The 13,917-nt window shown below is 43.0% G+C and overlaps 1 protein-coding gene across 3 annotated transcripts in view; it reads left to right on the top strand.

Moving 5' to 3' along the window:
- The window catches only part of DGKG (diacylglycerol kinase gamma), a 186,073-nt gene that overhangs the window by 108,770 nt on the left and 63,386 nt on the right, over positions 1-13,917 (top strand). For all 3 annotated transcript variants that reach the window (XM_067465916.1, XM_060768046.2, XM_067465915.1), the window contains 7 exons: positions 423-521; positions 2,152-2,268; positions 6,622-6,695; positions 10,062-10,136; positions 10,856-10,941; positions 11,903-11,992; positions 13,636-13,796. In XM_067465916.1, coding sequence (XP_067322017.1) covers positions 423-521; positions 2,152-2,268; positions 6,622-6,695; positions 10,062-10,136; positions 10,856-10,941; positions 11,903-11,992; positions 13,636-13,796 — 702 coding nt within the window. The remainder of the gene's footprint in view (positions 1-422; positions 522-2,151; positions 2,269-6,621; positions 6,696-10,061; positions 10,137-10,855; positions 10,942-11,902; positions 11,993-13,635; positions 13,797-13,917) is intronic.

Below are 13,917 nucleotides of genomic sequence, written 5' to 3'. Positions count from 1 at the left end.
TAATTGTGTTTGCCCCCCTAAATAACAGACATTTTGCATTTTGCTACATGCCTGATACCATTTTGAACTCTCCAGAGGAAAGGAAGAATTTAAATGAACTAAACTCCAAGGAGATCCACCACATCACTGCCTTGGGATCCACTACCATCACTGTTTCTGGGAATCCCTCTGTGCACTTCCCTTTGGGTTATAATAAGATGGATCTAATTTTGCTTGTTTTTCTGTAGGAGGGGAGACCCAATGCTGACTAAAGAACAAAAAACTTCTTTGTGATATCGAATACTGTAGTTTCAGAGAAATAGTGTGATTTCCCCTGGTAATGGTAGAGGAATAGCTCATAAATTCTTAACAAGGTGAAGAGAATGGTATGGATATTGTGAAGAGGAGAAAATGACGACCTTTTTCTTTCTCTGCTCTTGCAGCTTCACAACAAATGTGCCTCTCATGTGAAGCCTGACTGTGATGGTGGGCAGTTGAAGGACCACATCTTACTGCCTTCCAACATTTGCCCAGTGGTTCTGGTAAATGAGTCTACTTAGAACTTTTGAGATAACCTGGATGGCTAATATATACTTTCTTACTTATCAAGGCTCATATACTATGATTTTTAACTCTCCATAAGGAAGTTTTTATGGTGAGTGGATGTGTTTAGGGTTTTTGGACATCAAAATCTCCAAGCCAGCATAGAAGCTGGAATCTAGAAGCTGGACCTTGTGCAAGCTCAGCTTTATAAACTTAAAACCAAGACTGTCCAGGATTAGGAATGGGGAATTTGCAGACAGACAGCATGGATTCCCTTCTCCCATTTATGTATGAGGCCCCTGTCTACCCAACAGTTTACTCAAAATGTCACCTATATCATCGATAGGACAGAGGATCAATTTTCTTTATGGTTTTGCCACCCACTCTGACTATTTTAGGTCCAGGATCCAGAAGTAAACTAGAAGTGACTAAATCAGTGCTACTCTTAAGTGGTGGTCCATGGTCCAGTGCTTGTGCATAAGCCATCAGTTGTTGGTTCCAGGAAAGCAACAGTTGCAGTGAATGGATACAAATATGGTACTGGTTCCTGGTACATTGGGGGGAAATGCAGGACTTTCTCACTAGACGGCTTAAGAAGAACTGGGCTAAAGGGTGTCTGATCTTCCAATTACTAGATGCCCAATGTTTCCTTAAAGAGTTAAAATGACTGGATGGGAAAACTATTTGCAAATTGGTACTGGTCAGTTTCACATCCCACCGTCATACCTCCTGACTCGGTCATAGCACTTAAATAGTTAGCAAATTATCCATATTTGAGTGGGACCAACTATAAAGAGGAAATCGCTGCAGTCATTCCAAACAAATAACCATTTGTATTCCAACTTTAATGTTGGGAATTATATTTTCTAAAAGTAGAATGATTCAAAGGAAGGATTCTGTGTAAAGTACATATGATGTAGTCTTTGTGTACACTTTTCCTGACTTCTCATTTCTTTGAGAAGGTAAATACAATTCCATACCTTCTAACTCGTATCGTTTTTTAAATGTATAATTCAGATTCTAATAAAATAAGTGTATTGTCTCTGAACTATAGGCCAGGAAGGGCTATGGCTGAGAGGAAGCGCCGTGTGACAGCCACAAATGCTGCATAGATGTGTGTGCCTTTTTAAAGCCATGATTAAGAAATTACTTTTTTTTCCAAAGCAAGTAGAAACATGTGGGCCTCTCAGAGTTTTTTCAGCTGTGGAGATTGGAACTGTAGAGTTAACGTAAATTTTGGAACAGCATCAACCCAGGAAGCAAGTCAAGTATTGGAGCAACCATTATGTACACAACTTTAAGCCCCTTTTAGAGTAATTGATTCAAAATATCTGTACTATTCACTGCAAGACTGCTGCATTAACAAAGATTGTTTGCAGTTTATGAAATGTATTACTGATGGTTGTTTATATAATAGCACTGTATTCTGTGTTGTTTGACAGATAGCGTTTTAATTTAGAAGTTTTATACATAATTAATTATCAGTATCCCATGTTCTTTGTACTGTACATCAGTCCAGTTAGGAAACTCTCATTTCCACCCTTTGTTTATGTTGTCGGTACTTTCTTGTTATTTGCTGGCTCTCATCCATACTTCCAAGTCTTTATGCATCTCCGCCCTCTTCCAAAGGATAGGCAATCCCACCCAAGAAGATCAGACAGTGAATCACCCTCCAGCACTACTCCAGATGATGCAAACATGACCTTCAGGTACAACACCACCACAGTGGATGGACATGGATTGCAGGTAGGGAGGTCACTGACATTTGCTTTTTATGCATGCACAAGCTTGATTCCTTATGAGAGAAGACAGTCCCTTCGTCTTGGCTAAATCACCACCAGTTCTCAAAAAAGACATATAAGGAAGAAAATCAATGTCTGTGCAATCTTTATACTCCTCTTAGGATCTCATCACATTGCCTTTTTTCCTGTCCCAGAACAGTTTGCCAAAATAGCCAGCACAGAGCCCACTGGATCCCGTTACATGACACACAGCTATTTCTGGCGGGGCTCCGTGCTGGTTGTGTCAGCAAATTGTTCTAGGATAGGGAACTCTGACAATGGAAGACTACCTGTGCTCAGATTGTAAATACTGGGGACAGCACAGGAGCAAGCCAGAAAGATATGCTTTCCGGCGTGTGATGGTCAAGTGGGTGATGCAGGAAATGTGGAGCACTGGGTGATGAATTCACCCTGCTGTCCTATGAATTTCCCCGCATCAAGGACCTCCGTGTGATGAGGTCCTTAAAGTCAGTCCAAGGATACATTTTGAGGTATAGTCGGACCACTGAATTATGCATGTAAAAACATGATCCTAAAGTTCCCAGCATCTTTATTTACCTTTTCCTTTTTGGAAAAAAGATGGCTCTAAGTTTGTCTTAGGGCTTCCATAAGTTGAAAATAACTTGAAGGCACACAACAACATCAACAATACATAAGGACTACTTCTTGTCTCAGTAATGTCTAGCATCAGACTTATCATGAAGCGGCAGGATGTTCTTAGTTATTTAATGCATGGTTATATTTATACTGTTAGAGAAGAAAGGCACATGTGGGATTTTTTTGCCTTATGTGCTAGCTTTGTTGGCTTTGGAAACTATGCTCCTTAAATTTTGAGGAAGGCAATAGAAAGCCCAGCACTTTGTCCCAGAGACACTTTACTAGAGTTTAAGACTCTCTGCACATTGCACTTGCCCAGAAATCCAATCATACCACCTGTCACACCCAGCACTTTTTAATCTGTACCCATCACTGGCCCAGCCCTGGTTTTTACTGTGCAATGGTGTAATGTTTTGTTATTGCTTTATGGAGAACAAGCCCTATGAGGAGCGGCTTAGGGAACTGGGCATGTTTAGCCTGAAGAAGAGAAGGCTGAGAGGAGCTATGATAGCCATGTATAAATATGTGAGAGGAAGCCACAGGGAGGAGGGAGCAAGCTTGTTTTCTGCTTCCTTGGAGACTAGGACGCGGAACAATGGCTTCAAACTACAAGAGAGGAGATTCCATCTGAACATTAGGAAGAACTTCCTGACTGTGAGAGCCGTTCAGCAGTGGAACTCTCTGCCCCGGAGTGTGGTGGAGGCTCCTTCTTTGGAAGCTTTTAAGCAGAGGCTGGATGGCCATTTGTCAGGGGTGATTTGAATGCAATATTCCTGCTTCTTGGCAGGGGGTTGGACTGGATGGCCCATGAGATCTCTTCCAACTCTTTGATTCTATGATTCTATGATTCTATGTTTTTAATTTGCTTTGAATTGTATTGTTGTTGTTATGCTGTTGTTGTGTTGAGGCCTTGGCCTTTGTAAGCCGCATCGAGTCCTTCGGGAGATGCTAGCGGGGTACAAATAAAGTATAATAATAATAATAATAATAATAATAATGATAATAGGCAAGCCACCTTGAGGAGCATCATTGTCTGGAGCTAATGTAGATAGATAGATAGATAGATAGATAGATAGATAGATAGATAGATAGATAGATAGACAAACACACATATATATGTGTGTCCCCTCTCAACGTCCCCTCTCAAGTAACCGAGCTAAACCAGCTCCTTGGTTCACTGAGGAGCTGGCAGCGATGAAGCGAAGGAAGAGGGTTCTAGAGAGCGTGTGGCGATCGGACCCAAACGAGTCAAACCGAACACGGTTTGTGTCCTTTTTGAGGGCATATGCCGCGGCAATAAAAGCCGCAAAGAAAACTTTCTTTGCGGCCACTATTGCGTCTGCAAAAAACCGTCCGGCGGAGTTGTTCCGGGTTGTCAGAGGTCTTTTAACTCCTCCCACGGGTGGGAGCCCTGACAACTCGGCAGCGCGCTGTGAAGCATTTGCTCGGTTCTTTGCAGACAAAGTCGCTTTGATCCGCTCTGAGCTGGACGCCACTTTAGATGCAGTCTCCGTGGATGTGACACAAGCACCTGCTTGTCAGTTTTTGTTGGATTCTTTTCAGTTTGTGAAACCCGAGGATGTGGACAAGATACTTGGAGGAATGAGGCCCACCACGTCCATCCTAGACCCCTGCCCATCCTGGCTTCTTAAGGAGGCCAGAGGGGGATTGGCCCAGTGGGTAACGGTGGTGGTTAATGCCTCCCTTCGGGAGGGCAAGATTCCAGCGAGCCTAAAACAGGCTATTATAAAGCCGCTGTTGAAGAAACCATCACTTGACCCCACTAAATTGGACAACTTTCGGCCTGTTTCCAATCTCCCCTTCTTGGGCAAAGTCATGGAAAGCGTGGTGGCCTCACAACTCCAGGTATTCTTGGGAGACACGGATTATCTGGATCCGGCACAGTCTGGTTTCAGACCGGGACATGGTACCGAGACGGTCTTGGTCGCCTTAGTGGATGATCTGCGCCGGGAGCTAGACAGGGGGAGTGTGTCCCTGTTGGTGCTCCTGGACCTCTCAGCGGCCTTCGATACCGTCGACCACGGTATTCTTCTGGGGCGCCTTGCAGGGATGGGCCTTGGGGGCACTGCTCTGCAGTGGCTCCGGTCATTCCTGGAGGGTCGCACTCAGAAGGTGTTATTGGGGGACTCCTGTTCAACGCCGCAGCCGTTGACCTGTGGCGTTCCTCAGGGTTCCATCTTGTCCCCCTTGTTGTTTAACATCTACATGAAGCCGCTGGGTGAGATCATCCGGAGTTTCGGGGTGCGGTGTCACCTGTACGCAGATGACGTCCAACTCTGTCACTCCTTCCCACCTGCTACTAAGGAGGCCGTCGAAGTCCTGAACCGGTGCCTGGCCGCTGTAATGGTCTGGATGAGGGCGAACAAACTGAAACTAAATCCAGACAAGACAGAGGTACTCCTGGTCAGTCGCAAGGCCGAACAGGGTATAGGGTTACAGCCTGTGCTGGACGGGGTCGCACTCCCCTTGAAGGCGCAGGTTCGCAGCTTGGGTGTGACCCTGGACTCATCGCTGAGCCTGGAGCCCCAGGTTTCAGCGGTGACCAGGGGAGCATTTGCACAGCTCAGGCTTGTGCGCCAGCTGCGCCCGTATCTTGGGAAGTCTGACTTGGCCACGGTGGTACACGCTTTGGTCACATCCCGCCTCGACTACTGCAACGCTCTCTACGTGGGGCTGCCCTTGAAGACGGCCCGGAAGCTTCAGCTAGTCCAGCGCGCGGCAGCCATGTTGTTAACGGGAGCTGGACGCAGAGAGCATACAACGCCTCTGCTGTCCCAACTCCACTGGCTGCCGATTTGCTACCGGGCCCAATTTAAGGTGCTGGTTTTATCCTACAAAGCCCTAAACGGTTCCGGCCCAAAATACCTTGCAAACCGCATCTCGGCCTACGAGCCCACGAGGGCCTTGAGATCATCCGGGGAGGCCCTTCTCTCGGTCCCGCCCGCCTCACAGGCATGTCTGGCGGGGACGAGGGAGCGGGCCTTCTCGGTGGTGGCCCCCCGGCTGTGGAACACTCTCCCTGCTGAAGTTAGACAGGCGCCCTCCTTGATGGCCTTCCGTAGGGGCCTAAAAACATGGCTCTTCGAGCAGGCCTTCAATTGAGTATAGTTAATTGACACTGGAATGAATTAGGACTACGAATTTTGGCTATGACCCCAGGACTTGACGAAGTGGATTTTAGTATAAGTATATGTTGTGTTGTATTTGTCTGGTTTGTATGTCTAGACTCGCTGTACACTGTCTTCTTTGTTATTGTTCACCGCCCCGAGTCGCCTTCGGGCTGAGAGGGGCGGTCAATAAGTGCAATAAATAAATAAAATAAATAAATAAATAAATATATTTGGCCAGAGTCTAGAAAATCATTTCTTAGACTAAAACTCCCAGATCCCCCTAACAAGCACTGGAGTGTAGACCAAAAAGTAAATTTAACCAACTCTGCTCTAGTCAAACCAACTTTCTATTATACAATGTCCAACACAGTGATCTATATGCTGCATGACAATCGACATCATCCACGTGGATGGAGATAGGTACAGAGATTGATGGCTCCCAAGTTCTCCACAGTCCTGGCCAACATTTTGCCAATTGCCTGCCTTGCTTCCTCTGTCTCCGCATGACTCATTCTCTCTCATGCTGCATGAATGATGTTTTGTACGCTGTACAAGAAGTCTCCTTGTTTAATTTGGAGCTTGCTTTTCAGATCACTCCTAACCCTGGAACACATCCACTGTTGGTGTTTGTGAACCCCAAAAGCGGAGGGAGGCAAGGAGAAAGGTAGGTTTCCCATATTTTCTATAGACAGATTAGAAAGTGCACAAGAGACAAATCTTAGTTCACTACATTCACCTCAGGTAATAGTTGTAAGTAATCCACATATTTTTCCCTGGGATAAATGTTTTCATCACAGACAGGTCAGATTTTTCCTATATTCCAAATGTAATATTATGTTATTTGCAAGATGCAATTTTTACAACAGATAGCATGTTAATTGCAGCTGCAAGTACAATTGAAAATGTCACCAGTGCTTATTGACCAGTGTGTCACCAGTCCTTTGGCTAGTAAGGAGAGCTACAAATCAAAACACCTAAGGCAGGTGTAATGAATCCCTTACCTTAGCTGGTTGGCTGAAGCCTAAGGGAATGGGCCTAGCGAAGCCATGGCATCCATTTTAGAAAAGAGAGCCGGGTGGAAGCCATTTTAGTTAGCTTTTCCTTGATGGGTGTGTTCAAATCTTAGAAGGAAAATAAGGAGGCTAGGATTGGCTAGAAAGATGGGGGCGGAGCCTAAGTGGTCCATAGGGAAAAGGTGTCCTTTTAAAACAGAGGCTTAAGGTCCCAGTTAGTTAGTTGGGTGTTAGAGAGAGTGGAAGAGTTGGTGTTAGTCAGAGCGAGTTTGGGTTTAGAGAAGAAGATTGGGTTAGTCTTTTGTGAGGTATTCAGAGTAGCTATTAGTAGATAGCTAGAATACTGTCGGGGAGCAGTACCCAGTTAGTGGACTGTTCAATTCCTAGGAAAGTCTAGTTCAGGGTATTTTTGGCTAGATTCCTAAGGGGCAGTTTTGGGAATTACTTTCAGAGATTAAGTCCTGAAGTAATTTTCTGTGGTGGAACTTTGAAGACTTGTAACCCAGAAGAGTTTAAGATTTTACCCTAACGCAACCACAAGCTTTTCAAGCCAGTATTTTCTGAAACCATTAAGCATTTGTACCTGAATTATTTCAAGCTTGTTCAATAAACATTCTTGTTCTTTAATTAACTTATACCAGCCTCAGTGTGCGTACCTTGGTGGTCAAAGTATTTCTAAAGTCAGCTTCACAGCAGCCGCTAAGAAACTATAGTGGCACAGTGTGTGTTACAGAACAAACTCACAATATTATCTCAGCCTGATTAATACTGGAATGGTGGCAGTGGAATTCATTTGAAGAAGCATTTTTAAGTCTCTCCGTTTTAGTGTTTCCCAGTTCCTACCTTTTAAAAGGCTAAGTGTCTCCCCTTCTCTGCTCTAAACTCCCCTGATATTGGTATAATCAGTGGGATATATTTCAACAATTAAACTAAAGAGAAATTTAAATATACAGCTGTTTCAACAACCATACTCCCTCTTCCTTTTGACAGCATCATATTTTTTGTGAGCACGCATTCATATTTTAGGTGGTTCCTGTGCGTTATCCTTCACAATGGGAAGGCTGTTAGGAATTGTAAGAGTTGAAGTCCAAAACACCTGGAAGGCCGAAGTTTGCCCATGCCTAACTTAAGGAATAGATTTGCAAGAGAGAACTTCGCATAAGAGAAAACTATGGAAGTTTGTAAGAAACCATCTGAAAGTATCTCGAAGGCCAAATTAGATAATTGGTCCTACAGGGATTGGCACCGGGATTGTGGCGCAGCTGGCTGAGTGTCAGCTGCATTAAGATCACTCTGACCAAAAGGTCATGAGTTCGAAGCCAGCCCGGGCTGGAGTGGGTGTCCAGCCATTGTGTAGCCCGTTGTCGACCTTTGCAACCCGAAAGACAGTTGCATCTGTCAAGTAGGAAAATAAGGCACCACCTTGTGTGGGAGGCTAAATTTAACTAATTTATGAGGCCATAAAGAAAGAAGACTCCGGGGAATGTGGAATGCGGAAGAAATTCATCGGTGTCGTTGATGGACGATGAAAAGCAGCAGCTCCCCTGGCGGCCAGAAAAAAAAAGTTAAATAGCCTTTGTCTGTTAAATGTTGTTTGTCAAACTGGCATTGAATGTTTGCCATATATGTGTTTACTGTAATCCGCCCTGAGTCCCCTGCGGGGTGAGAAGGGCGGAATATATAAATATGTGAGAGGAAGCCACAGGGAGGAGGGAGCAAGCTTGTTTTCTGCTTCCTTGGAGACTAGGACGCGGAACAATGGCTTCAAACTACAAGAGAGGAGATTCCATCTGAACATTAGGAAGAACTTCCTGACTGTGAGAGCCGTTCAGCAGTGGAATTCTCTGCCCCGGAGTGTGGTGGAGGCTCCTTCTTTGGAAGCTTTTAAGCAGAGGCTGGATGGCCATTTGTCAGGGGTGATTTGAATGCAATATTCCTGCTTCTTGGCAGGGGGTTGGACTGGATGGCCCATGAGGTCTCTTCCAACTCTTTGATTCTATGATTCTATGATTCTATATAAGAACTGTAAATAAATAAATAAAATAAATAAATAAATACAGAGCAGATGGTTGACTCAGGGATGACGCTAATATGTGGGGAAAACCTTTGTCATGTACATTTCTGACAAATAGTTTTGTTTAACAAAAAGCATTTTAATTCAAAAGTTTTATACATAATTGATTGTGTTCCATGTTCTTTTTACTGTACATCAGTATAGTTTGGAAACTCTCATTTCAACCATTTCTTTATATTGTCAGCGCTTCTTTCAGTAGGGACATACACCTGCCATTCCCAGTGGGAAAAAATCTCTCATTCGCACTAATAGAAGCTTTTCTCCCATTGTGAAGGATAGTTGTTTTCAAAATAGCATGCAGTTTTGACTGGTGGTCCTATCAAGCTTTGCTATTATAGCTCATATTTTTCCACATTCTGCTATGGAAACAGTTTATGAAACTCTGAGATTTGTAGTTTATTGAGGTCCAAGAGCTTCTTGGATTTGAGTTATAAATACCCCTCCCTAAACTACAAAACCCAGGATCCCATAGAATGCAGCCATGGTGGTAAAATAGAATAATAATAGTATAACAGTGTCATTGTATGAATCCTGCGACCATAGCTGGGATGGAAATCTCTCTTCCTGATATGGCACTGTCCTAACCCAGTTAAAGCATTGGTTTCTTTTCTTTCCCATATTTGGGAGAATATTGTCTAATACATAGGATCAAACTATGTGTTTTTTGGTCTCTTATCATAACTGATCTGTATATGCTGTAGGGGACTTCCACATTACTGTTAGTGCATTCAAAGCACTAATGAAAAGTCTGTCACATTCACTCACATTTGCAAGTTGTGTGGCAGAAATAGAATCAGTAGTTGCTACTCTTGTGCTCACAAAACTCTTCAAAGTGGAGTTGGAGGAGGGAACTACTGATCATAAGAACATGTACTCATCTGCCTTGTCTCTCCTTTGTCCACTATATTATGACTGCTTATCTGTTTGTTTTTACTCATTTTAGGGTCCATCGGAAGTTCCATTACCTACTCAATCCCAGACAAGTTTACAATTTGGACCGAGGGGGACCTATTCCTGGGTATTGCAAGTCATTTCATGGACTACATGTTTTACCCATGCTATATCCTTTCTGTGTTCCCCATTTCTTCCCTGTTATCCTCATTCTATCTTCTTCTTCTTCTTCTTCTTCTTTTTTTTTTTTTTTTTTTTTTTTTTTTTTTTTTTTGCATTTCCTCTTTGCTATCTTTCTCTTGTTTTGTTCCTTCTATGCCTTCTCTCCTTCTCTCTCCCATTTAGGAAGAAGTACTCAGCTTTCTGAAAGGTCTTTACAAGCACATATACATATGATCATTACTGTGCCTATTGTATTGAGGTCAACATTGGCCTTGATACATAAGGATAAGGAACATCTGGCCCTCCAAATGTCATTGAATTGAAGCTCCTATCACTCTCACTAACACACAAAATTGTGGAGGATGTTGGAAGTTGTAGTCCAGCAACACTTGGAGAACCACACGTCCCACATCCAATCTGTAGAACCACAGAGAGGCATAGCTATGCCACAATAATACAAATGAATCATCTCATCAAAGGTTATTGCTGGTCAAGACCCATTGCCTTATCTTCAGCTGGATTTTAAATACATTCCTTTATGGAAAGTATATGTCTTGCATGGCTTTCCTATTCAATAAATATTACTCTCTCCTTGATCATTGTACTGTTGATTTGAGACTTAACCAGATGGGCAATGAATCCATTTTGAGGCAGTTCTAACTGGCAATTTTCCATTTTTCTCAGGTTAAACTTTTTTCGTGATGCCCCTGACTTCCGTATTCTGGCTTGTGGAGGGGATGGAACTGTTGGGTGGATCCTGGACAGCATAGGTAAATTAAGTCTCAGGAAAATGATATCCATTAAATAATGTTAAAAGCCTTACATAACATGTCTTACAGTTCTATTATTATCTTCACCATTGTTATCATTTAGTGTTCAAAGCTGAGGTAGATGCTCTGCCAATTCAAAACTAAAACAAGCCTCAGCCAATGGCTCATAACAGCCTAGCAATGGTCAGGCGGGATTCCCAGATCTCAAGAAACTTGCCATCCATGCCAGATTTAGGATCGATGAGGCCCTGTGCTAGTTAAAGTATGAGGCCCCTGACTTGGGCCCTGAAGGAGGTGAATCTAGTAGGCCTACACTACCTCCTTTGTGCCACACTCCCATAGACTATCAACTCTATCATTATGTTTGGAATTGCTCTGAAACAGAATGCCGTCAAATTTAGAATTGCACCACATAAGCAAAACCCATTGTAATTTTTTGTTTGTTTGGCAAGAAGATGGGACTCCTTGGCCAACAGGGCCCTGTGCTTAAGCACACCTAAACACAGTGGTAAATCCAGCACTGCTTGCCATCAATCTCTGGGGCTAGGGTCTCTTTTCTAGGATAAAGTAGAAGAATCTCAGTGCGAGAGCACTGTCTTGAAACATTTGTATGTGTTTTTCATCTGCTTGATTTTTTTGTCTGAAACTCTGAGATTAATGTGGTCCTGGGTTGTTTCAGGTTAATATGCAATTCTCTGAATGGTTTATTTTTGTGTACATCACTACACTGTTTGCTTCCCCCCACCCCCAACCAGCATACCCTCAAAAATATATTTACAGTGAGCTGTAATTCAGACTTTGCTAATACTGTTGAACTTTTACTATCCTTCTTAGCAATCCTGAAGCAGGTGCTGTAACAGGAGGAAAACATATCTAGTGATCTGGATTTTAATCCCCCCCCCCTTCTCTCTCTCTCTCTCCTTCTCTCCCTCTCCCCATTTTTTCTTTTCCCCCTCCCCAGATAAGCTAAACTTAGCCAAGCACCCTCCTGTAGCTATTCTGCCCCTGGGGACAGGCAATGACCTTGCCCGCTGTCTACGATGGGGAGGAGGTAAGTCTCTGAAATCATGCTGCCACTACTGGGTCATTCAACCATGACCTCACACCAGGACTTGCTAGTGATCCCTCCTGCCAGCAGCCCGATGTGCCTTTGAAACCTGTCAGGTGCTTCAAATTTCATTTGACATTGTCCATGTGCTGCACCACTAAAGAGACTCTCCATCACTTACACTTCTTGATTGGCTACTACTGCAAAATGTGCTGTTTCAAAATACATATTTTTAAAACATAATATCTCCCATAAACATACGGTGTTTTCCAACTACATCCCCAAGCATCTTACACTGCACTAGCTGAGAATTTCAGGTGGGTTCATTTTTAATAAGCATTTATTTAGTTATAAACTTGAGAGGGCAGGAAAGTCTCTCCTCTTTACCACTGTATCATTGCAACAATCCTGTAAGGTTGGCCAGGCTGAGAGAGAAGGTCTGGTTCAAGGTCACCCTGGAAGTTTAATGGCTGAACAGGGACTTGAATCATTGATCTCCCAAATCCTAATATAACACTCTAATTATAGAAATCATGGAATCATAGAAACATAGAGTTGGATGACACCACAGGAGTTATCCAATCCCACATTGAATGTGGGATCAAGTGAAACATTAGTAGTACTAATCATGATTCATTTATATCCCACGTTTCTCTCAGAAATTTTAAAATTAACTAGTTATTTTAATTACAAAAATGTGAGTCAAGCACTAAAAGGGTTAAATGGATGCAGTGACTCAGCAAAAGCTGCAGTTCTATATAAGCAGGTGTGCCTGTAGTTTAGTAGCTGTCAGTCTGAGGTAAACCTCAGTGGGAGAAAAGTCTCACTCTGTGAGAAGGCCTCACAGTGTGATGTAGGCCTTAGTTTGTGAGAGAAGCCTCTGAGTGAGGTAGGTTTTAGTCTGTAAGAAGTCCTCAGATTATGAGAAGGCTTGGTGTGAGAAGATTTGGTGAGAGGGAGCCCCAGGTTGAAGGCCTCATGTGTAAAGCTCTAGGCTGCTGGGTGTAAAAAAGCTCTAGTATAAAGGCTGCTGGGTGTAAAAAATACTGTGTGACGCTCCAGTATAAGTTTGTTGTGAGAGGAGGCTCTGTGAAAGTGAAGCTGTTTATCTGCATGAGGAAGAAGCCCAGCATGGAAGCAAAGAAGGAAGTATAGAGGACTTTATTTGTGTTTTGGAAACTTTGTTATTGTAAATAGTGCAACTATACTATTTTTACTACAAAGAAAAGCCTCCTATGAAAGAGAGAACATTGGCCTGTGTGTTTTTGTTCTTTTTATCACTTTGGGCTACTGGTGCTGGGTCACACTGCTGCTAATAAGTTACTCTGCTGTACATTTATGGGGAGGGTCTTTAGTTAATAAGCCCACTCGCCCAACTCACCCAACTGTTTCTTCCAATGCTGAAATTTGACTTACAAAGGTCAACATTCATTTAAAACGCTTAGAAAATTATTTCAACACCTTAATTTTTGATTACCACAATTTCATTTAATTTTAAAAACATATTATGTTTTTCATTTGCATATCACTGCAACATCTATTATTTAGGGCAGCCTTTAGAAACACTTTTACCCTACTAATCTTTCACAGTTCTACCAGTGAAAATTAATTAATCATTACATGAAATCTCTTTTTCTATTTCCAAGGTTATGAAGGGGGCAACTTAATGAAAGTTCTGAAGGATATTGAACATAGCACCGAGGTCATGCTAGACCGATGGCAAATTGATGTCATCCCCAATGACAAAGAGGAAAATGGAGACCCTGTTCCATTAAGCATCATCAACAACTATTTTTCCATAGGAGTGGTAAGCAAATGATCTCTCCTTCCTCTACCTCTTCCTCTCCCTTGAACAGTAGTGCCGGAACACCTACCAGCCACATTTTGTGCAGCTAAGTTACACCAGAGACAGACGATTGTTCCTGAGA

This window comes from Anolis sagrei, chromosome 3 (genome assembly GCF_037176765.1).
Source record: "Anolis sagrei isolate rAnoSag1 chromosome 3, rAnoSag1.mat, whole genome shotgun sequence".
Classification (NCBI taxonomy): domain Eukaryota; kingdom Metazoa; phylum Chordata; class Lepidosauria; order Squamata; family Dactyloidae; genus Anolis; species Anolis sagrei.
This window is presented reverse-complemented; position numbering and strand designations above follow the sequence as displayed.